The following is a 23,770-nucleotide window of genomic DNA, read 5'->3' as shown; positions in this document are numbered from 1 at the left end:
TACACTAAGTTGACTGCCTTTAAACATCTTGGAAAATGCATGGCTTTAGAAGCTTCTGATTGGCTAATTGACATAATTTGAGTCAATTGGAGGTGTACCTGTGAATGTATTTCAAGGCCTACCTTCAAACTCAGTGCCTCTTTGCTTGAGATCATGGGGGGGGGGGGATAGACCACAAGTCTGCTTCAACCTTGGGAGCAATTTCCAAACGCCTGAAGGTACCACGTTCATCTGTACAAAAAATAGTATGCAAGTATAAACCCCATGGGACCACTCAGACATCATACCGCTCAGGAAGGAGACGTGTTCTGTCTCCTAGAGATGGACGTACTTTGGTGCGAAAAGTGCAAATCAATCCCAGAACAACAGCAAAGAACCTTGTGAAGATGCTGGAGAAAACAGGTACAAAAGTATCTATGTCCCCAGTAAAAACGAGTCCTATATCGACATAACCTGCAAGGAAGAAGCCACTGCTCCAAAACTGCCATAAAAAGCCAGACTACGGTTTGGAACTGCACATGGGGACAAAGATTGTACTTTTTGGAGAAATGTCCTCTGGTCTGATGAAACAAAAACAGAACTGTTTGGGCATAATGACAATCATTATGTTTGGAGGAAAAAGAGGAGGCTTGCAAGCCAAAGAACACCATCCCAACCTTGAAGCACGGGGGTGGCAGCATCACGTTGTGGAGGTGCTTTGCTGTAGGAGGGACGGATGCACGTCACAAAATAGATGGCATGAGGCCGGACAATTATGTGGATATATTGAACCAACATCTCAAGACATCAGTCTTGTTAAAGCTTGGTTGCAAATGGGTCTTCCAAATGGACAATGACCCCAAGCATACTTCCAAAGTTGTGGCGAAATGGCTTAAGGACAACAAAGTCAAGGGATTGGAGTGGCCATCACAAAGCCCTGACCTCAATTCTATAGAAAATGTGTGGGCAGAACTCAAAAAGCGTGTGTGAGCAAGGAGGCCTACAACCTGACTCGGTTACACAAGCTCTGTCAAGAGGAATGGGCCAAAATTCACCCAACATATTGTGGGAAGCTTGTGGAAGGCTACCCGAAACGTTTGACCCAAGTTAAACAATTTAAAGGCAATGCTACCAAATACTAATTGAGTGTATGTAAACTTCTGACCCACTGGGAATGTGATGAAAGAAACAAAAGCTGAAATAAATAATTCTCTCTACTATTATTCTGACATTTCACATTCTTAAAGTAAGATGGTGATCCTAACTGACCTAAGACAGGGAATTTTTACTAGGTTTAAATGTCAGGAATTGTGAAAAACTTAGTTTAAATGTATTTGGCTAAGGTGTATGTAAACTTCTGACTTTAACTGTATATGACAAAACAGTTGTGCAAATGTTTAACATCGTAATAAAAAGATTAGCATTTTATTTCATTAACAGCTTTGAAATATAAAAATGTTCATGCAACTCTTATGTTTTGCATTTAGATATTAGTTAATATCACATTAACTGGAATATATCATTTCTACAAAGGTTATCAGGTTTACATCATTTGTTACAAGATGTCAAAAGAAAAACAATACACATACACACATTGAAACTATTGCAAGGGTAAAAACAAGCTGCCATCATGACATTGCATAAGCATTCAATAAGGCTATGTTCTGCAATAGTTTTAAAATCTGAAATTAAACTTACCAAATATATTTGTAGTTATAGACAAACAAAGCCAGTATATGTGACTTGTTAACAAAATAGCTTTATATATATGTTCACAGGCAAAGAAATGAATACACAAATATAGTTTTGTCTTTCAGATGCAACTAGTGATAAAATATGCGTTTTGTATCAGTATTTTGGTCTGTGTCAACTAACCATTACAGTGCATAGTTTGCAAACTTTGCATATAGTAATTCAACTATATCATTCCATAAGATGATGAAGATCAATGGCAATGTTTAAAGGAATGATCTCATTCATGCAAATGCAATGTGATAAAAATTCTAGTCACTACACATCTCTGAGCAAATGTTATATTACCGGCATGTGCTGATTTGAGCAAACATTTATTGTCTGACAGAAGACTGATAAAACACAGAAAGATCCCGAACAAATCTACATACCTGTATATCTAATCACAGTTTGTCTTTGCATTCTTTTGGTGAGCAGTGGGTAAATATGTCCTGTGTTGAATGTAATGTGAGGGTATTATATGTTGATACAAATAAATGTTAGACTACTGTTCAATCCACAAATTACAATTTGAGTAAAGAAAATTAAACTCAGATATTCTGTGTAAAATAAACTTATCTGATGCAAAGGGAAGGACAAATTGTCTTAATTCAAACAAATAATATATACATTATCGTACCTCCAACTTCCGATAATGTGACATAAAAAGGAACAAGAATTGTATTCAAAGAGGTACAAGTACTTAACAGACATACTGATATAATAGCATTGCAACTAAAGTGAATGTATTCAAAGAGCTGAAGAAGGTCTCTAGATGCAAAAGTGTGCTTGGTAATGGAAGTCAGGATGGATGCAGCTTTACCTCCGTTGTGGTGGGTCATCATTTGCGTATTATGGACTTCTACCTTCTCTTTCAGGGGTTCCTTGGTAGTCCAGCACTCTTTTAGCTTGTTGAATGAAAAAGGACAGAAACAATTCAGGAGGACATTATTTCAGTATACTCCTTCAAGTACTTAAAACCAAAAGTAATATAATGAGAAATAAAAGGACTGACTTACCAGTTCATAAAAACATCTGTTTGTTGGAATGGCTGAAGTCTTATTTGTTTTCACTTATAGATTGAAAGCTTTGAGGCTCAAGTGCAATATCAAAGACCTCTTCACTGACCTGCAGCATCTCCTCTACTCCTCCACCTATTGTGTTGCTCAGAACTTCTAAGACATGGGATTTTACTGTGCCAAAATCTTCCTCAGCATCCAGCCACACTTCTTGGTCATTCTCGTCCTCTGTGTGTAGGATAGACTCTTCTGCATTCATCATTACCTGTTCTGCTTCAGGGTTTGGGGTGCACACCAGTAGTTCAGTTCGGGTATGCAGTGGTGCTGGAGTCGCAAGCAGTGGTGCTGGAGGGATATGCAGTGGTGCTGGAGTCGTATGCAGTGATGCTGGAGTCGTATGCAGTGGCACTGGAGGGGTATGCAGTGGCACAGGAGGTGCAGTGTCATCTCTTTGCTCAATTTGACTGACTTCACAAAGTTGAGTACTTTCCATTGATTCTGTTGGAACACAGTCAGTATTCACAGCACTTTTTGCAGTAGTACTTGCAATTTCTATTGATTCTTTCAGACAGCTATCCATGTTCACTGCACTAGTACTTGGAGGTGGCCAAATAGCAAGTGGTGGTGAATCCAATCCCGCAGACACCACTCCAGCGTCTCTGGGTTCAATGTGAAGATGGATATGGACATGGGATTCAATAGATAGTCTCTTTTCAAATGATTCAACTGATTCCTTTGCTGATTGTACTACCATTCCAACCAGTTCTTTCTCATGCCCACTGGTACAGTCTGAATCTACTTCGGACGCAATAATAAATTCAGCCTCCGTTGCATAAACTTCTTGCATATTTGACTGCAAACAGGACTCTACAAATGTATTGGGAACTATGTCATCTGGTACTTTGTCAACCTCGAAAGTAGACTCTGCAAATGTCTCGGGAACTATGTCATCTGGTACTTTGTCAACCTCGAAAGTAGACTCTGCAAATGTCTCAGGAGTTGTTCTATCCTCACATACTGTATCAACTTTGAGAGAAATTGAAGGCTCAGTTTCTTTGTCTGAAGGTTTGTGCGCATTTCCCTGAGTATTAATTTCTACGTAGTTTTCAAATAAGTGAATGTTATTTTGCACCTGTGCAGCTACACCTGTACATCCTTGAGCATCTGTAACTGCCACCACTGGTATACCCTCTGGTGATTTAGAAACTTCGGCTTCACTCGTTAATTCAATTTCAGCCTTTTCACTTGATTGTGGTACAACATTGGAGTCAGCTTCTGAGAAGTTCTGCTGTACATGTTGGAGTATTTCTTGAGTTATAATACTGCTTTCCTCTTCAAACATGGCCTCTCTAATATTCTCAATGGCATTCTCACCCTCTCCTTTGTCCTCCATTTTGTCACAAATGTCTATGACTTCCATAACATCGATTGAAGAAACCACCTTAAGTGCTGTCTCCAGAATCGCTTCAGCTGTCCCAATCTCAGCATTTGCATCCGTCACTTGCACTTGGATCTCATGACCCTTGACATCAGTTAAGACCACAAAAACTGCATCAACAATTGCTTCGCATGATTCAATCACTACATCCATCTCTTGTACTTTGATCTCATGATCAATGACATCAGTTAAGCCAACTTCAAGCACATTCTCAATAATTACTTGAGCAGACTTTATCTCTGCATCCGCCACTTGTACTGTGATCTCGTGATCATCAGTTGAGCCCAACTCAAGGGTTGTCTCAATATGTGCTTCAGCTGATTCAATCTCGGTGTTCACCTGTTGTACTAGAGTCTCATGATCATTGACATCAGTTGAGACTACCTCAAAAACTGCATCAACATTTGCTTCAGCTGATTCAATCTCAGCGTTCACCTGTTGTACTAGAGTCTCGTGATCGTTGACATCAGTTGAGCTAACTTCAAGCACTGTTTCAATAGTTTCTTCAGCTGACTTTATCTCTGCATCCGTCACTTGTACTCGGATCTCAAGACCATCAACAAACTGTGCTGATGGCACATTCTTCCTCACAACCATGTCCCCTTTCTTTAGTGTCTGAACCATACAAGAGTCTACAAGTGGGCTTAGAGCACCCACACGATCCATTTTCTCTGGGGATTCTACTTCAGGTGCCACTATGCCAATCAAAGATTCCCAAACATTTGATGATTCTAACTTCAGAACGTCAGGCATTGCAGTAGCGACATCTTGAACATCACATGTGATTGTTTCTGCAACTGGTGCATTCTCCATGTCTGCAGAATCCTCCGAAACATCCATGAATTCCTCTTTTTCTTCTTTAAGAGTGACCTCCATGAGAGCCTGTGTGAAAACAAGTTTGTCTGTAACCGACACTTCCAGGCGCTCTGTATCAGGCTGTGGAGTGTCTTCTGCTATGGCCTTTCCTTCAACTTGAGCTACACCCTCTTCTGAATTAACAGTGGCTACAAGTACTGGTCTTACCTCTTCTAACTCGTTTACCAATTCTGTTTGTTGGTCCTTTTCAATTTCTATATGCATGATTGGAATTGATTCATCTTCAGTTTTGTGTACCTCATCTGTAGTGATTCTTGCAGCACCAGACTCTTCAGTTTCCTCAGGTGCCAACTCTGTGGGTACTACCTTTCTGACTTCTAATGGACACTCTACCACATGAGTCACTGGGCTTTCATCAACAGCATCTATTTGTTGCGATTCTTCACCTGTGCAGATTGTAACTGCGTCTGATTTTTCATGAGCTGTCAAAACTGTTGCTTCTGTCTCTTTTGGTGTCTGTAATATTTGTGGAGAAACTGAAACGGTAACTGCTTCCAAGTGCGGGTCTTTTGTAATTACCGATGAGAGAGTTGGGGTTCTGTTAATGGTTTCAACAGCCTCATGCAGAAGTACCTCTGTGTCTTTCAACTCGTATTCTGCAGGCACAGGTGTTGTGTTGCCTGATGTTTTGGGAGACTCCTCTGTCAGCTGTGACACTGCTGAAACCATTTCTGTTGATTCATCATCTAGAGGTTCTGGGGCAGTGACTGCTTCAGATGTCAACTCGATTAGGTCCTCGGCTATGGTATCATCTCGAGTGGCTTCTTCAGCAGTGGACACTTGTGTGGCAATAGTCTCCTCTATTACGCCTTCCTCAGGTATATCACTGAGTTGCTGATGTTTACTTATGAATTCCGTAAGGTCCTCAAAGTCTTTTGTAGCAGTGGGGGATGTTGATGGGGCCAACTGCTCCACAGTATCTTTGGCTTGAGCCTTCTCTGCTTCAGTGGGCAGGGTGTCTTTGGGTATGGCTGATTCGGTGACCAGCCTAGAGACATCTGGCTGGGTTATTTCTTCTGTAATGTGTAATGGAGTTTCTATAACAGCCTCAGTTAATATTATGTGTTTCTCTCCTAGGTCTTCTGCATCAAACTCGGACATGGGGACCACTGCTGGTGTTTCAGAGTCCTCCTCATCATCCGATCCAACACCTTTATCTGCCTCGTCAGAAGATATTGGTTCCTGCTTTCCTCCATGCTTTTGCTTTTTGCGTCCAGGGATGAGTTTCTTTAGAGAAAATGAAGACTCCTCTTTGGTGATTTCGCTGTCAGATGCCACCTGCTCTGGTGAGCTAACTTTGCTGGCCTCCTCGGTTTTTGCCTTCCTATTTGAGGTGACCAGCTTTTTAAGGGATTTCCATGTTGACCCCCCTTCACTCCCTAAGGGACTTACAGCCTCTTCAGGGGAAGAGGTTAAATGTTCATAACCTCCCTCCTGAGAACTGTCCAGTGGAGACTCTGCGGTGTTTCCAGGTTCACTTAGTGTTTCACCTTCATTCATGGGTGCTTCCTCCTCTGAGTCAGATGTTTTTCTTCCCCTCCTCTTTGCAGATCCACATAGGAGGGCCTCCCAAGAAACAGATATTTCTACTTTCTTTTTGGTCTCTTCTGTGAAACGTTCTAGTACCTGCTCTCCTTCACTTTGTTTTGGCTCCTCATGTGCTAACTCATCCTCACTCTCAGAAGATCTTTTGGGACATCTTGTGGGCGTCATTAGCTTTTTGAAAGAAGTCCAGGTGCCATCCTTTTTCCTTTCACCGTCAGAGGTTACATCACTATCTGATTCGTGGCTTGACCCTAACAGAGCAGACATTTTGACCTGCTCTGCTGCTAATTCTTCTGTTGAAGAGGCAGGATGTTGTTCTCCTCTCTGGTACTCCTCTGACTCTGTGGATGACAGTAAATCCTCAGTAACATGCTCACCAGACCTGGTCAACTCATCTGATTTCTTGCCTCTCCGCTTCCTAGAAAGCTTCTTCAAACCAGCCCCATATAAGAGCTTCCTGAGTGGACTTCCTTGGTTTTTCGCTTTCTCTTGTGAGCTAAGAAGTTCAGCTTCATTTGAGATAACTGTGTGGAATCCCAAAGAAGGAGACTGCTCTTCTTGGACTGGACTTCCTTGGCTTTTAGCTTTCTCTTGCGAGTCAAGATGTTTGGCTTCATTTGTTTCAGCTTCATTTGAGGTAACTGTCAGTAATACCTCAGGAGCTGGCTCCTCTTCAGGAACATGTTCTGTGACTGTGACGAATCCCCATGAATGAAACTGTCCTTCAAGACTTTCCTGGCTTTTAGCTTTCTCTTGAGAGCTAAGTTTGTCTTCATTTGTTTCAGCTTCATTTGTTAAAACTGTTACAAATCCCAAAGAAGGAGATTGCTCTTCAAGAATATCCTGGACTGAACTTCCTTGACTTTTAGCTTCCTCTTGAAAGCTAAGAAGTTCAGCTCTATTTGAGATAATTGTCTGTAATTCCTCAGTAGCTGGCTGCTCTTCAAGGACATCCTCTCTGTTGTCACTAGTTTTAGGGACATTACTCATCATCAGTTCAGGGACATTGGATGTCTCAGCCATCAGGGAATCTGTTCCGGTCTCTTGAACTTCATTCTCATTTTGTATCCCCTCAATGATCGGTATTGTCTCAACATCTGGACTGATCTCGTCTTTTGTTTGTTCTTGCTCAAGACCAGCTTCCTCTGGTGTGTTTACATACTCCTGTTTGTCAATGCTTTGCAGTTCGTGTTCTTTCTCAACAGTTTCATCTTTGGGCGTTTCCTCTCCTAAATATGTTTTCTTTTTCTTTAAACCAGCGAAGATTCCCGTGGTGAAAAACTTCTTAATCGGGGATATCATTTCTTCTTCAACATCCGGAATGGTTGGTGCTGGTGTGTCTGTCTCTTCAGTAGGGATGACTTCCTCCTTGACTTCGTCCTTGGGTTCCTCATTGACTTCTTCCTTGGGTTCTGTCTTGGGTTCTTCCTTGACTTCTTCCATGACTTCCTCCTTAGGTTCCTCCTTGGGTTGTTTCATGGGTTGCTTGACCTGCTTGTGTATTTTTCCTGTCAGGAAAAAACGTTTAAATGGAGACATTTCCTCAACTATAGGAATGGGTGTGGGTGGGGCCTCTCCCTCTGCCTGTGCCACATCTTCAGATGTGATTTCCTCCTTTGATTCTATCATTTCAGTGGTCTGTTCCTTGGTGGTTTCATTATGGAACTCTTCAAATGTGAGGTCTGTCATCATAGGGTGAGAGGTAGAATCATCAGCCGGTTCCACTGGTGAATCAGCAACAACGTTATTCGGTGCTTCGTCAATATTTGCTTCTATTGTATCATCTACAAGCTCTGGTGTATGGCCAACACATTCTTTTATCGTATCATCAGTCAGATCCTCAGGTGTGCTCTGCCCAGTACTCTCCTCAGCATTATCTATAGTGGTCTCCTCTGTATCCTTGCTGTCTTCGGGAGTACGTGCTTCGCCCTCTTCTTTCTTAGGGCTCACTTCTGGTATTGTGTCAGAGTCTTTTTTCAATGTGAATTTTAAACCAATTGAACTGAAGAACTTTTTAAAACTATCATTGACTTCATTCAATTTAACTTCTGTTTCAGTCTCATTTGTTGATGCTTCGTCGTCTACATCCGGTGATTCCTTGCCATCACTGCCTGTGTTTTCCAGAGGAGGTACCTCCTCTGTGAGAGTCTCTATCATCTCCGGAATGTCCTCTTTCTGAGAAACGATAGATGAATTTGCCTCACCAACTGTAATGAGAAACAAATATGCATTACTCAAAACTGTTCAATTGCGGGCTAATTGCCTGATTCATAAGAATAGCTAATAATTATAAACTTTACAGCCCCCTATAAAGCTTAATGTGAAGTGTTAACCAATATCATTACATTGTAAAAACTTGAGGAAACAATTGAACTCTTTATCAAGAAACCAAAAGCAAATCCTTTCTCATACAGACACACACAAACTAACGCTCTTCCAAACTGTGATGACTCACCCTCTGCAACGACTCCGTCGTCACACAGGACATTGACTTCCTCAGTCTTGTCCTCTGCTTTTTCACTCAGTCCTGAGATCTGTCCATTCTTTTGGAGTAACTAAAATGGAGAAGGGAATATTTTAGATATACCAGTGCATTCAGAAAGTATTCAGACTAGAGGTCGACCGATTATAATTTTTCAATGCCGATACCGATTATTGGAGGGCCAAAAAAAGCAGATACCGATTAATCGGACAATTTTTATATATATATTTGTAATAATGACAATTACAACAATACTGAATGAACACTTATTTTAACTTATTTTAACTTAATATAAATAAAATCACTTTTATCTCAAATAAATAATGAAACATGTTCAATTTGGTTTAAATCATGCAAAAACAAAGTGTTGGAGAAGAAAGTAAAAGTACAATATGTGTCATGTAAAAAAGCTAGCGTTTAAGTTCCTTGCTCAGAACATGAGAACATATGAAAGCTGGTGGTTCCTTTTAACATGAGTCTTCAATATTCCCAGGTAAGAAGTTTTAGGTTGTAGTTATTATAGGACTATTTCTCTGTATACCATTTGTATTTCATACACCATTGACTATTGGATGTTCTAATAGGTACTTTAGTATTGCCAGCCTAATCTCGGGAGTTGATAGGCTTGAAGTCATAAACAGCGCAATGCTTGAAGCACAGCGAAGAGCTGCTAGCAAATGCACGAAAGTGCAGTTTGAATGAATGCTTACTAGCCTGCTGCTGCCTACCACTGCTCAGTCAGACTGCTCTATCAAATCATAGACTTAATTATAATAACACACAGAAATACGAACCTTAGTTCATTAATATGGTCATATCCGGAAACTATCATTTCGAAAACGAAACGTTTATTATTTCAGTGAAATACGGAACCGTTACGTATTTGATCTAACGGGTGGCGTCCATAAGTCTAAATATTGCTGCTACATTGCACAACCTTCAATATTATGTCATAATTATGTAAAATTCTGGCAAATTATTTACGGTCTTTGTTAGGAAGAAATGGTCTTCACACAGTTCGCAACGAGCCCGGCAGCCCAAACTGCTGCATATACCCTGACTCTGCTTGTACAGAACACAAGAAAAGTAACACAATTTCCCTAGTTAATTAAAATAAATTAATGTTAGCAGGCAATATTAACTAAATATGCAGGTTTAAAAATATATACTTGTATATTGATTTTTAAAAAGGCATTGATGTTTATGGTTGGGTACACATTGGTGCAACGACAGTGCTTTTTCCGCGAATGCGCTTGTTAAATCACCCGTTTGGCGAAGTAGGCTGTGATTCAATGACAAAATAACAGGCACCGCATCGATTATATGCAACGCAGGACAAGCTAGATAAACTAGTAGTATCATCAACCATGTGTAGTTAACTAGTGATTATGTTAAGATTGATTGTTTTATATAAGATAAGTTTAATGCTAGCTAGCACCTTACCTTGGCTCCTTGCTGCACTCACATAACAGATAGTCAGCCTGCCACGCAGTCTCCTTGTGGAGTGCAATGCAATCAGCCATAATCGGTATCCAAAAATGCAGATTACCGATTGTTATGAAAACTTGAAATCGGCCCTAATTAATCGGCCATTCCGATTAGTCAGTCGGCCTCTAATTCAGACCCCTTCCCCTTTTCCACATTTTGTTACGTTACAGCCTTATTCTGAGAAAAAAATAAGAATCCCACACACTGCTCTTGATAGTATCACTGCTCTTTAATAAGCTTACGTATCGACCTCACAACCTTTGTAAGAGCTTTACATTACATCCTCAATCTACACACAATACCCCATATTGTCAGAGGTGAAAACAGGATTTTAGAATTTTTGTAAAATAAAAAATAAATAAAAAACAGATGCAGTCCACCTGTGATAAATTCAATTGATTGGACATGATTTGGAAAGGCACACCTGTCTGTATAAGGTCCCACAGTTGACAATGCATGTCAGAGCAAAAACCAAGCCATGAGTCCAAAGGAATTGTCCGTAGAGCTCCGAGACAGGATTGTGTCGAGGCACAGATCTGGGGAGGGGTACAAAAAAATGTCTGTACCAAAACATGTCTGCAGCATTGAAGGTCCCCAAGAACACAGTGGCCTCCATCATTCTAAATGGAAGAAGTTTAGAACCACCAAGACTCTTCCTAAACTGAGCAATCGGGGGAGACGGGCCTTGGTCAAGAACCCGGTGGTCACTCTGACAGAGCTGCAGAGTTCCTCTGTGGAGATGAGAAAACCTTCCAGAAGAACAACCATCTCTGCAGCACTCCACCAATCATGTCTTTATGGTAGAGGGGCCAGATGAAAGATTAACGGAGCAGAGTACAGAGAGATCCTTGATGAAAACTTGCTTCAGCGCGCTCAGGACCTCAGACTGGGGTGAAGGTTCACCTTCCAACAGGACAATGACCCTAAGCACACAGCCAAGACAATGCAGGAGTGGCTTCGGGACAAGTCTCTGAATGTCCTTGAGTTGCCCAGCCAGAATCTGGACTTGAACCGGATCGTACATCTCTGGTGAGGCCTGAAAATAGCTGTGCAGCGACGTTCGATATTAATTACTAGTCTGCAGCTAGGAATTCGGTATCATTGAACGCGAAGACCGACAACCGCCGAAACATCTATCCATAATAACATGAATGAATGTCACTCTGAACTATCCATTCTAACCACGAGAGAGAGGGAGGACAAACTCTCCAACAGAAACAAACTTTTCAACAGAGACCCCGACCACACTGAGCGTAAATATATATATTGATTGATTGCCATTGTTCCCGAATGAGTGAGCGTTCATGTGCAAAGGATTAGTATTTCAATTGTTATAATTATCAACAGTGTGTTGTCTTATCTCAGTCGACCCCCACTTCCCTTTTGTACACCAAGCCGCCATGCCGGTTTAGCCCACTAGGGCACATTCCCCTATCATTTCTGTAACCATATTTACTTTGTTTGTTTGTGTGTGCACTTCTGTGTTTGTTTAGTTAGTTAATAAATAAATGATTTAAGACAATTGATGTATGGATGACTCATAGTGAAGACTGGGTTCATGCAGATAACCAACAATTTATGACGTTTGGAATGAGACTAACGTGAGGTAAAATAAATAAATAATTAACTCAGAAGACTATTGATCAGATATGAAAATATCTGGAAAGTTATATTAGGAAAATTATAACTTTGTAATCTGAATATTTTCCTTGGTCCCCCGACTTCCTAGTTAATTACAGTTACATGATTAATCAATTTAATCACGTAATACTAATTACAGAGAATCTTTGATAAAAACTAAAAGTCTTCATTTAATGATAGTAAAGACACGACAACCTTATACACAACATAGCTTAAATGTATGAGAAGTCACTTTCCTCAGTCATATTTCCCCTTGGGAGAAAGGGGGGACAGCATGTTATCTTGTAAAATGATGTATTGCTTTTAACTCAGGAACCAGGATGTCCTCCATGAAGTTAGGATCATTTTGCATTCTAGAAATCTGATAATTTACCTCCTCAGACAAGTGATATTGTAAAATGTGGGTTACTAACGGGAACCACGGGCACAGATAATTAACAGTAACTTTGTGCTGTGTTGAAATGAATTTTGAGGAGACACCTACAGTATGATGCTCGCCATTCTATGACAGCTAGACAACGATGAACTAAGCAAATGTGCATGGGGGTGTCAAATTAAATTAAACAATGAAATGTTTCAGTCGCCATGTTGCATCACTGTTTGGGGATCCAGTCACTCAATTCATGCATTGTTTTGACCTTGTTGTCCTGCTGACCTATAACATTATAATAACATTGTAATGAGAAAATATAACATTCCAGGACAAAAAATGATGCTGCCAAACACACAGTAAAGTACACGTCTTCCTTCATTTATTTCTATAATATGGTCATGTGTGATGCTTGCTACACTGTTTTTGGACTAATATGCATGAGACAAGGTGCAAAATAAACATTCCACATTGGTTCTTCATTTCATGACATTGCTTTTACATTGTGACATAATCGCGTGACTTTTACTGACAGACTGAACAACCCACAGCTACTTTCCCTGGTTTGCCGTCAGTCTTCACTGAGTAAAGCAAAGTGAAGCCTTCTACAGACTAAGTACCTCTTCAGGTTCTGTCCTAAATGGCACCCTCCTATTCCTTATTTAGTGTATTACTTTTGACCAGAGCCCTATGGGCCCTGGTCAAAATTAGTGCACTAAATAGGGAATAGGGTGCCATTTGGGATGCATACATTGTCTATTTATAGAGAAATTTGGCTCAGTTGGCTGAATCATAGCTGCTGCTGACTCATGATTTTATCCATCCCTGCTGTGGAGTGATCTTCTAAAACAGCATATACTCACTCACACACAGAGAGAAAGAGAGAGAAACCCACTAAAATGCTCTTAGGACAAAACCTGCTGTCAGCAACAAAGCCATTGCTGTTGTTTACATTTAATTCCTTAAAGAATATCGAAATTGGTCATCAAATCAAAACAAAAGAGAGTAGAAGTGATCATGTTCGGTAATAACTTATCGTGAATATGCATTGATTAACTATTTATCAGTGTTCACATACCAACCAAAAAAAACAAGTATTGAATTATTTTATTTATCAACGTTTGTTAAGCATTTATAAGCATGCTCATTTACACATGCACATTTACACATGCACATTTACACATGCACATTTACACATGCTCATTTACACATGCACATTTACACATGCTCATTTACACATGCACATTTACACATGCTCATTTACACATGCTCATTTACACATGCTCATTTACACATGCACATTCAGAGGGATTTATAACGGCTTAGTCACGAAAGTTACAAGGTGTAAACAAAAGTATTTATTTATGAATTTGAGTCCCCAAAGGCACAGCTAACAGACTTCCTGCACATCCACAGCAGAGTTCATCATGTCTTGTTACAGTACGTAGATAATCAATGTAGCTCTACACAGAGTGCAGATAAGGTCAAATTCTATATCTCTCCCTTCAGGGACCCAAGCTTAACTTAGATACATCTAAGAATGAAAGGTCATCGTTCCACTAGTAGCGTTTTCCACTGGAATTCTATTATATGGTCTCCAACAACTGAAACAATATGGTAGAAAGTTAAAAAACTGGCCCATGATAATGCAAAAAATGTACTTTCCAATGACACAGAAGATGGTCTATCTCTTTACCAGGTTAGTCCCACTGAGGATGACATATTTATCCCAGGGAAGACCTGGCTAAGAGGCAACGTAATAATATCAACACACAATCAAAAGCCAAACATTAACTTGCAGAGAAGTGGCAAAAAGGGCAGTGACACAATGTGTGATTGAATTACTTGTTCCTTTTATTTCTTATTCATATTCGTAATTGTTTTCATATTTGTAATTTGAAAGTGCATTGTTGGTTAAGGGGCTTGTAAGTAAGCATTTCACCGTAAGGTTGTTGTATTCGTCGCACCGTGACTAATACAATTTGATTTGATTTGAATGTGAACAGTCAGGTCCCTTACAGAGGTGTAATGTATTCCCCTGTCTTTGACCAGGCCTATTGACTTGAAGTCATATGTAGCCTAATAAGATCAATAAAAATAAGCTATGGTCATAGAATTAGGAATTGGACTATTAGAATGGACATGAACCTTCTTATGATGGTATAAAGATCAGCCATTGTGGTCAGGGAGTTGGTCAACCATGGTTTGCCAGTGCTGTGATAAGATATTGTGTAAAATAACAGCTAGCCCTACAGCTTTAGAGGAATGATTCCATAAATGTTTCCAATTCATTGCCAATATGCCAACATTCCATTCAAACAGTGCAGTCAATCCACAACCACACACTGGGTCAAATACTATTTAATAGGATCTCTATGGTTATGATAGCCTATGTATTGTGAGCATTATATTGACTCCATGTTATTGGAGGTAGCCTAGGAATTAAGAAAGTCTATAGAAATAAACAAAATAATAGCCTACGTGTACTGTATCTAGTCATATCTAGAACCAAAAATAGAACACATTTTACAATGGCGATACACTACATGAATCAAAGTTTGTGGACACCTGATCGTCAAACATCTCATTCCAAAATCATGGGCATTAATATGGAGTTGGTCCACCCTTTGCTGCTACAACAGCCTCCACTCTTCTGGGAAGGCTTTGCACTAGATGTTGGAAAATTGCTGCGGGGACTTGCTTCCAATCAGCCACAAGAGCATTAGTGAGGTCGGGCGATTAGGCCTGGCTCGCAGTCTGCGCTCCAATTCATGCCAAAGGTGTTCGATAAGGTTGAGGTCAGGGCTCTGTGCAAGCCAGTACAGTTCTTCCACACCAATCTCGACAAACCATTTCTGTATGGACCTCACTTTTTTGCATGGGAGCATTGTAATTCTGAAAGAGAAAAGGGCCTTCCCCAAACTGTTGCCACAACGTTGGAAGCGCAGAATCGTCTAGAATGTAATTGTATGCTGTAGCATAAAGATTTCCCTTCACTGGAACTAAGGGGCCTGAACCATGAAAAACAGCCCCAGACCATTATTCCACCTCCATCAAACTTTACTGGTTGCACTATGCAGTGAGGCAGGTAGTGTTCTTCTGGCATCCGCCAAACCCAGATTCGTCCGTCGGATAGCCAGATGGTGAAGCGTGATTCATCACTCCAGTGTGCTTGTGTGGCCTACCACTTCGCGGCAGAGCCGTTGTTGCTCCTAGATGTTTCCACTTCACAATAACAATAACAACACAGAGTTGACCGGGGCAGCTCTAGCATGACGGTGCCACGTTGAAAGTCACTGAGCTCTTCAGTAAGGCCATTCTACTGCCAATGTTTGTCTATGGAGATTACATGGCTGTGCACTTCGATTTTATACACCTGTTAGCAACGGGTGTGGCTGAAATAGCCGAATCCACTAATTTGAAGGGGAGTCCACATACTTTTGTCTATATAGTGTATATTGTATAATCTCAGATTGTAAAACGTCTTCTCTTTTTAGTCATGGATATGGCCAATATGTATCCTGGAAACATAATAGTTGGATAGTTTCCAATCGTGAACCATTTAAACCTTTGCATTTTATATAGGCCTATTTCTGTGTCCAAAATACAGTACTTTAATTCATTCAAATCATTTGGAATGCAGTGGAATACTTAGCAGATAAAACCAATACTGTATCAACTGCAACTGGTTGTGTTTTTGTTAAACTAAGTATTTGGCACTGGGGCTCACTCACTTCAATCAACTGAATGACAAGCCTTATCACTGCAGCCCGACCAGAATAACACTTCACAGACAGTTGAGAAGCATCCCCTCATTATTGTTGTGGGTTTCATTATCGATAGAAGCCTTTCACTAAATACCAGGAGACATAAATACATTATCTGATTCAAATAGGCTAATAATGACCGACCATTTGATAAGAATAAATAATAAGATACATTTATCATTAAATGAATGTAACAGTGTGTTGATTATTTATGCAATCCCCTGTCCATTCCTTTAAAACACTCCAAAAATTCCACTGTTGCTATTTAGGGATATAAAGGCTACAAATTGATGATGCTGTAGATAAATACATATGTTTCCCGTTGGTTAGTTATTAATACATCAGTCTGCTATAATTTATTTTTTACCTTCGCATCAATACTCTCGCCATCCTGGACATTGTTCGCACTTTCCTCATTCGCCACAGTTTCCCCGTCCTCGCTCTTGCTGCTACCCTCCGGCCGCGTAGATTCAGTCGCACCCATGATCAAAACTATAGCGGATCTCGCTCCTGTCCTGTGTGAGTTGATGCCGACGTCAATGACACAGAATATAGCCAAAAATGAAAACAGCAGCAAAAGCTGTTGGGTATGATAGCTCTGACGCTGTGGCTTTCAAATGGTGCAGTCCGGCCCTCTTGTAAACTATTTTAGAAAAACACCCTCCCCGTTAACACATGTAGCCTACGACTCAGTACGGCACGCCTTGCCTTGCTGCATCAAGTCTTATGAGTGCAGACAGACTGAGAATCTGTCCTGGGATGACTATTGCAACAAGCATATCGGGCACTGGCAGAGAGGGCCAGTCGCACGCAGCTATCTTCCATTTAAGATGGGCTCTAATACTAAAATAAATTCAATCAAGAGCTCCATTTAAAGGTGAATATCTGAATCTGATTCATACACGTACCTCATCATTATAAACTAGGCCTATATACACTCCCCATTTAAAGGTGTCATTAGTATTTTCGACACTTGTATATTTATTAAAGTAGTCAAACGTTTCGTATTTGGTCCTATACTAGCACGCAATGGCGACATGAAGCTTTTGACTCTACAAACTTGTTGGATGCATTGCAGTTTGTTTTGGTTGTGTTTCAGATGACGTTGTGCCCAATGGAAATGAATGGGCAATAATGTTTTGTGTCACTTTGGAGTCACTTTTATTGTAAATAAGAATATAATATGTTTCTGAACACTTATACATTAATGGTGATGCTACCAAGATTGCAGATAATCATGAATGAATCGTGAATAATGAGTGAGACAGTTATGGAGGCACAATGATCATACCCCACCCAACATTTAACACAACATGAACATGGACTGTCTGTTTTGGTAACATTTTTTCCAAATTCTGGTTTTGGCAGAATTTGGAAACTGCAGTCACCATTGAGAATTTACGTTTTGAAGAAAATAACCCGTGTGTGTTGTTTTTTTCTTGAACATAAACTAGAAAAACTAGCTTGTCCTTAGAAATGGAAAGTGTGATATTTATATGGTACTGTAATTGACAACAAACCATTACATTTTAATGTGAAATGATTGTAATTTTGTAACAAAATTGTAGGATGGCATTGTGAATATTAATGTCATTGGTCCAAGTTACTTAAGAGAGCAATTCTAATTGAGTTGTCTGGTTGAAAAGCCAAATGGGAAGAATTGCAAGGGTCGACACATTCAGTAGAAAGACTCTGGTCCCATCCCGGACAGTCCTTCTTAATGGATGGTTTATCTTCAATGTCGAGGGAAGCTGACAGTTCTAGGATTATTCTCTCCTCTTAGTTTCATCCCAAACTAACATATTTAAATCATCTCTGCTCATTAGCTAACACAGCCATGATAATGCACTTGGAAAAAAACTTCAACGACAAAATAACCATGTGTAAAGAAATGGGTTTGTATCCCAATGGGAACTTATCCACTTTATAGGCCACTACTTTTGACCAGAGCCCTATGGATGCACTACATGGAATAAAGGGTGCCATTTAGCCACAGCCATAAAAATAGTAAGAACTTTGCTCCTCTGAAAAAAAAGACGTAATCCAAATCAACTGACTGGTCAAGTGTTATTCTGGAGACGGAGGAACAAACTTCATAATGAGATTTTAGGATTAAACGGGCATGTGAATGGAGCACCACGAGCATGCAGGGTAAACAACCCAACCACACAGTAGAACAAGTTTGAAACGACTCTCTCATTTCGCCTGCCTTCCAAGGACTTCTCAGATAATTCAATGTTCATGAGTCTAACTTCCCAAGCAGTGAATTTCAAACACAGATTCAACCACAAAGACCAGGGAGGTTTTCCAATGTCTCGCAAAGAAGGGCACCTATTGGTGTATGGGTAAAAAAAAGAAGCAGACATTGAATATCTCTTGGAGAATGGTGAAATTATTTATTACACTTTGGATGGTGTATCAATACACCCAGTCACTACAAAGATACAGGCATCCCTCCTAACTCAGTTGCCAGAGAGGAAGGAAACCACTCAGGGATCTCACCATGAGGCTAATGGTGACTTTAAAACAGTTACAGAGTTTAATGGATCTGACAGGAGAAAACTAAGGAAGGATCAACAACATTTACATTTTACATGACATTTTAGCTATTTAGCAGACGCTCTTCAGATAGCTAGATGGGACAACCACATACAGTATCACAGTCATAGTAAGTATATTTTTCCTCAATAAAGTAGTTATCACTACTACAAAATAAAGATATTTCAAAGCATGCATCCTGTTTACAATAAGGCTCTAAAGTAAGACTGTAAAAAATGTGGCAAAGACAATAACTTTATGTCCTGGGTACAAACCGTTATGTTTGGGGTATATCCAACACAACACATCACCGAGTACCACTCTTCATATTTTCAAGCATGGTGGTGGCTGCATCATGTTATGGGTGTGCTTGTTATCGGCAAGGATTAGGGAGTTTTATAGGATAAAAATAAATGGAATAGAGCTAAGCACAGGCAAAATCCTAGAGGAAATCCTGGTTCAGTTTGCTATCCAACAGACACTGGGAGACAAACTCACCTTTCAGCAGGACAATAACCTAAAACCATTTTTAGACAGTTGCTAATCAAGGAAGTAATAATCATGTAATAACCATGAAACAAAGTTATAACCAATAGCCATGTGTTGAATGCAGCATAAAAGCAGTAGTCATCTCATCTTGAGCCATTTAGCGTTATTACACTGACTAACTATGGGAAGCTTCATTGAGAAAAGCAACAAATACACTTTTATAATGCAGAACAGAAGCCTTTGGAAAGTAGTGGAGCGCAGAGATTTCTCTGAACATATGACAAACCTAAACGTTAATTCAATAGAAGGTCCCTGAAACACACTGGTGTTGCTGTGCTGTAGATCCGCATGCTAAGCTAATGGGATGAGTTAATTAGCTTATAGCTAGCTCCAAGCTAACTGAAAACAGCTGATGTTTTCCCCACTGATTACAGCGTTATAACTACCTTACCTTTAGGGTGTCAAACTCAGAGGGCCATACTGAACATTTGTTATATTTTATCACCATCAAAATGTACAAAAAATAAACCCTCTTTCCATTGTTTTTGGAATTTTCTATGCTGCCTGTCAGTTTCAATTTGGTTTTAGTCTTTTAAATGTAGATTGAATTTGTTTTATTACTCAAACAACCCGCCGGCCGCATTGAATCAGCCCTCAATATATAGTACCTAAACACGTCTATCTATCCGTTGGATATTTGGAATAAGATTATGGTGTCACATACTTTCACAACATCAGTGGATGCTGATAAGGCTTCATTGCTTTACTGTGGTAGCTAGTAAAAGCATTTGTGATTGGCTTAATATATTTATGTCTTTGAGAAATTCCCATAGAGGAGGCAGAGCCTATAGGCCATACAGTTTACTTAGCTTGAATATTTTGTTTTGTAACATCATCCATAAAAACCCATGATCAGAACATGATAATCTATAACTGAGTCATCCATAAATTCTTACTGGACGGACGGACCAGCTGTGGTTCATTCCCACAAGTAATTGTACTAACTAACCGGTTGCTGTAATCCAATTAATCTGAATGTCCTCTTCTGCTTTCTACATGAAGTAAATCTGCCAAATTCTTTAAAGCTGTTTTCAGTCATGGGCTATGTGTTCCAAATGGCAACCCTATTCCCTACATAGTGCACTATATAAGGAATAGGGTGCCATTTGGGACACCGAACATTTCTGTGGGATAACAGGACTGAACGTGTTTACCAATAGAAGAAAATGGGCTAGTATGTAGAGGTGCTATGTAGGACTCAGTATGCTGGAGAAAATGTATAAACATGTAGAGGGTTGGTACATGTAGAGGGTTGGTACTGTATCAACATGTAGAGGGTTGGTACTGTATCAACATGTAGAGGGTTGGTACTGTATCAACATGTAGAGGGTTGGTACTGTATCAACATGTAGAGGGTTGGTACTGTATCAACATGTAGAGGGTTTGTACTGTATCAACATGGAGAGGGTTTGTACATGTAGAGGGTTGGTACTGTATCAACATGTAGAGGGTTGGTACTGTATCAACATGTAGAGGGTTGGTACTGTATCAACATGTAGAGGGTTGGTACTGTATCAACATGTAGAGGGTTGGTACTGTATCAACATGTAGAGGGTTGGTACTGTATCAACATGTAGAGGGTTGGTACTGTATCAACATGTAGAGGGTTGGTACTCTATCAACATGTAGAGGGTTGGTACTGTATCAACATGGAGAGGGTTGGTACTGTATCAACATGTAGAGGGTTGGTACTGTATCAACATGGAGAGGTTTGGTACTGTATCAACATGTAGAGGGTTGGTACTGTATCAACATGTAGAGGGTTGGTACTGTATCAACATGTAGAGGGTTGGTACTGTATCAACATGTAGAGGGTTGGTACTGTATCAACATGTAGAGGGTTGGTACTGTATCAACATGTAGAGGGTTGGTACTGTATCAACATGGAGAGGGTTGGTACTGTATCAACATGGAGAGGGTTGGTACTGTATCAACATGGAGAGGGTTGGTACTGTATCAACATGGAGAGGGTTGGTACTGTATCAACATGGAGAGGGTTGGTACTGTATCAACATGTAGAGGGTTGGTACTGTATCAACATGGAGAGGGTTGGGACTGTATCAACATGTAGAGGGTTGGTACTGTATCAACATGGAGAGGGTTGGGACTGTATCAACATGGAGAGGGTTGGGACTGTATCAACATGTAGAGGGTTGGTACTGTATCAACATGTAGAGGGTTGGTACTGTATCAACATGTAGAGGGTTGGTACTGTATCAACATGTAGAGGGTTGGTACTGTATCAACATGTAGAGGGTTGGTACTGTATCAACATGGAGAGGGTTGGTACTGTATCAACATGGAGAGGGTTGGTACTGTATCAACATGGAGAGGGTTGGTACTGTATCAACATGGAGAGGGTTGGTACTGTATCAACATGTAGAGGGTTGGTACTGTATCAACATGTAGAGGGTTGGTACTGTATCAACATGTAGAGGGTTGGTACTGTATCAACATGGAGAGGGTTGGTACTGTATCAACATGGAGAGGGTTGGTACTGTATCAACATGTAGAGGGTTGGTACTGTATCAACATGTAGAGGGTTGGTACTGTATCAACATGTAGAGGGTTGGTACTCTATCAACATGTAGAGGGTTGGTACTGTATCAACATGGAGAGGGTTGGGACTGTATCAACATGGAGAGGGTTGGGACTGTATCAACATGTAGAGGGTTTGTACATGTAGAGGGTTGGTACTGTATCAACATGTAGAGGGTTTGTACTGTGTGAACAAGTTATGGGCCTTCGCTCCTGGTCCAAAGAGGGCCTATTCTCTGTCAGCTACTCTTCAAAGATATATATTATTATTATCCTAAAACACTTGTGAATGTTTAGATGATCTCAATACGATTATTGTCTCTTCTGATCACAACAAACTTCTGTTCCAGACAGACGTACATTTTTTATTGAACCTTTATTTAACTAGGAAAGACAGTTAAGAACAAATGACGGCCTACCCCGTCCAAACCCTAACCTGGACAACCTACCCCGTCCAAACCCTAACCTGGACGACCTACTCCGTCCAAACCCTAACCTGGACGACCTACCCCGTCCAAACCCTAACCTGGACAACCTACCCCGTCAAAACCCTAACCTGGACGACCTACCCCGTCCAAACCCTAACCTGGACGACCTACCCCGTCCAAACCCTAACCTGGACAACCTACCCCGTCCAAACCCTAACCTGGACAACCTACCCCGTCCAAACCCTAACCTGGACAACCTACCCCGTCCAAACCCTAACCTGGACGACGTTGTGCGCCGCCGTATGGGACATCCAATCACTGCCGGTTGTGATACAGCCTGTAATCGAACCAGGGTCTGTAGTGACGACTCTAGCACTGAGATGCAGTGCCTTGGACCACTGCACCACTCTCGTGACCATACAACAGACAAGGAAATTAAATTACAAGAGTAAGCAAATAATAGATTAAATCATCTCAGGACCAGTGATATATTCTATAATCTATAATTATATAAGTTTCCTGAAAGTAAACCAAATTAATTGTTTTTACTATAAATTGCATTTTGTAATCACAAGGGTGAAATGACTCAAGGTCAGATAATGGTCAGCGGAATCTATGAAAATGGAATGTAGGAAGATAAATCCGCTCAAGCAGTACAACTACAGCCTGAACTATTGACCTCTCGTGAGGAGGGATGATGGTGGCCTCTGATACAGAGGGTGAATCACACCTCCCTCTGTAACTGGATCATGGACTTCCTGACGGGCCGCCCCCAGGTGGCGAGGGTAGGTAGCAACACATCTGCCACGCTGATCTTCAACACGGGAGCTCCACTACCGCATTGCAAGCAGTACCGGAGTGCCACGTCTAGGACAAAAAGGCTTCTCAACAGCTTCTACCCCCAAGCCATAAGACTCCTGAACAGGTAATCAAATGGATACCCGGACTATTTGCATTGTGTGCCCCCACCCCTCTTTTTATGCTGCTGCTACTCTCTGTTTATCATATATGCATAGTCACTCTAACTATACATTCATGTACACACTACCTCAATTGGGCCGACCAACCAGTGCTCCCGCACAGCCGCTAACCGGGCTATCTGCATTGTGTCCCACCCACTACCCGCCAACCCCTCTTTTACGCTACTGCTACTCTCTGTTCATCATATATGCATAGTCACTTTAACCATATCTACATGTACATACTACCTCAATCAGCCTGACTAACTGGTGTCTGTATGTAGCCTCGCTACTGTTATAGCCTCGCTACTGTATATAGCCTGTCTTTTTACTGTTGTTTTTATTTCTTTACCTACCTATTGTTCACCTAATACCTTTTTTTGCACTATTGGTTAGAGCCTGTAAGTAAGCATTTCACTGTA

At 40.6% G+C, this 23,770-nt stretch overlaps 1 protein-coding gene across 1 annotated transcript; it reads right to left on the bottom strand.

Annotated features, from left to right (window-relative positions):
- Positions 1-1,375: 1,375 nt before the first annotated feature.
- On the bottom strand, positions 1,376-17,024 carry LOC112256915 (A-kinase anchor protein 12-like). Its single transcript, XM_024430485.2, has 4 exons — positions 16,704-17,024; positions 9,044-9,143; positions 2,730-8,795; positions 1,376-2,618 (listed from the first exon to the last, which is right to left on the bottom strand). Exons 1-3 carry the CDS (start codon positions 16,818-16,820, stop codon positions 2,770-2,772), a joined length of 6,243 nt encoding a protein of 2,080 aa, XP_024286253.1. The 5' UTR covers positions 16,821-17,024; the 3' UTR covers positions 1,376-2,618; positions 2,730-2,769.
- Between the last annotated feature and the right edge of the window lie 6,746 nt (positions 17,025-23,770).

This window comes from Oncorhynchus tshawytscha, linkage group LG08, assembly GCF_018296145.1.
Source record: "Oncorhynchus tshawytscha isolate Ot180627B linkage group LG08, Otsh_v2.0, whole genome shotgun sequence".
In the NCBI taxonomy this organism is placed as follows: Eukaryota; Metazoa; Chordata; class Actinopteri; order Salmoniformes; family Salmonidae; genus Oncorhynchus; species Oncorhynchus tshawytscha.
Note: the sequence above shows the minus strand (reverse complement) of the source record. Positions and strands in the feature narration are given on the sequence as shown.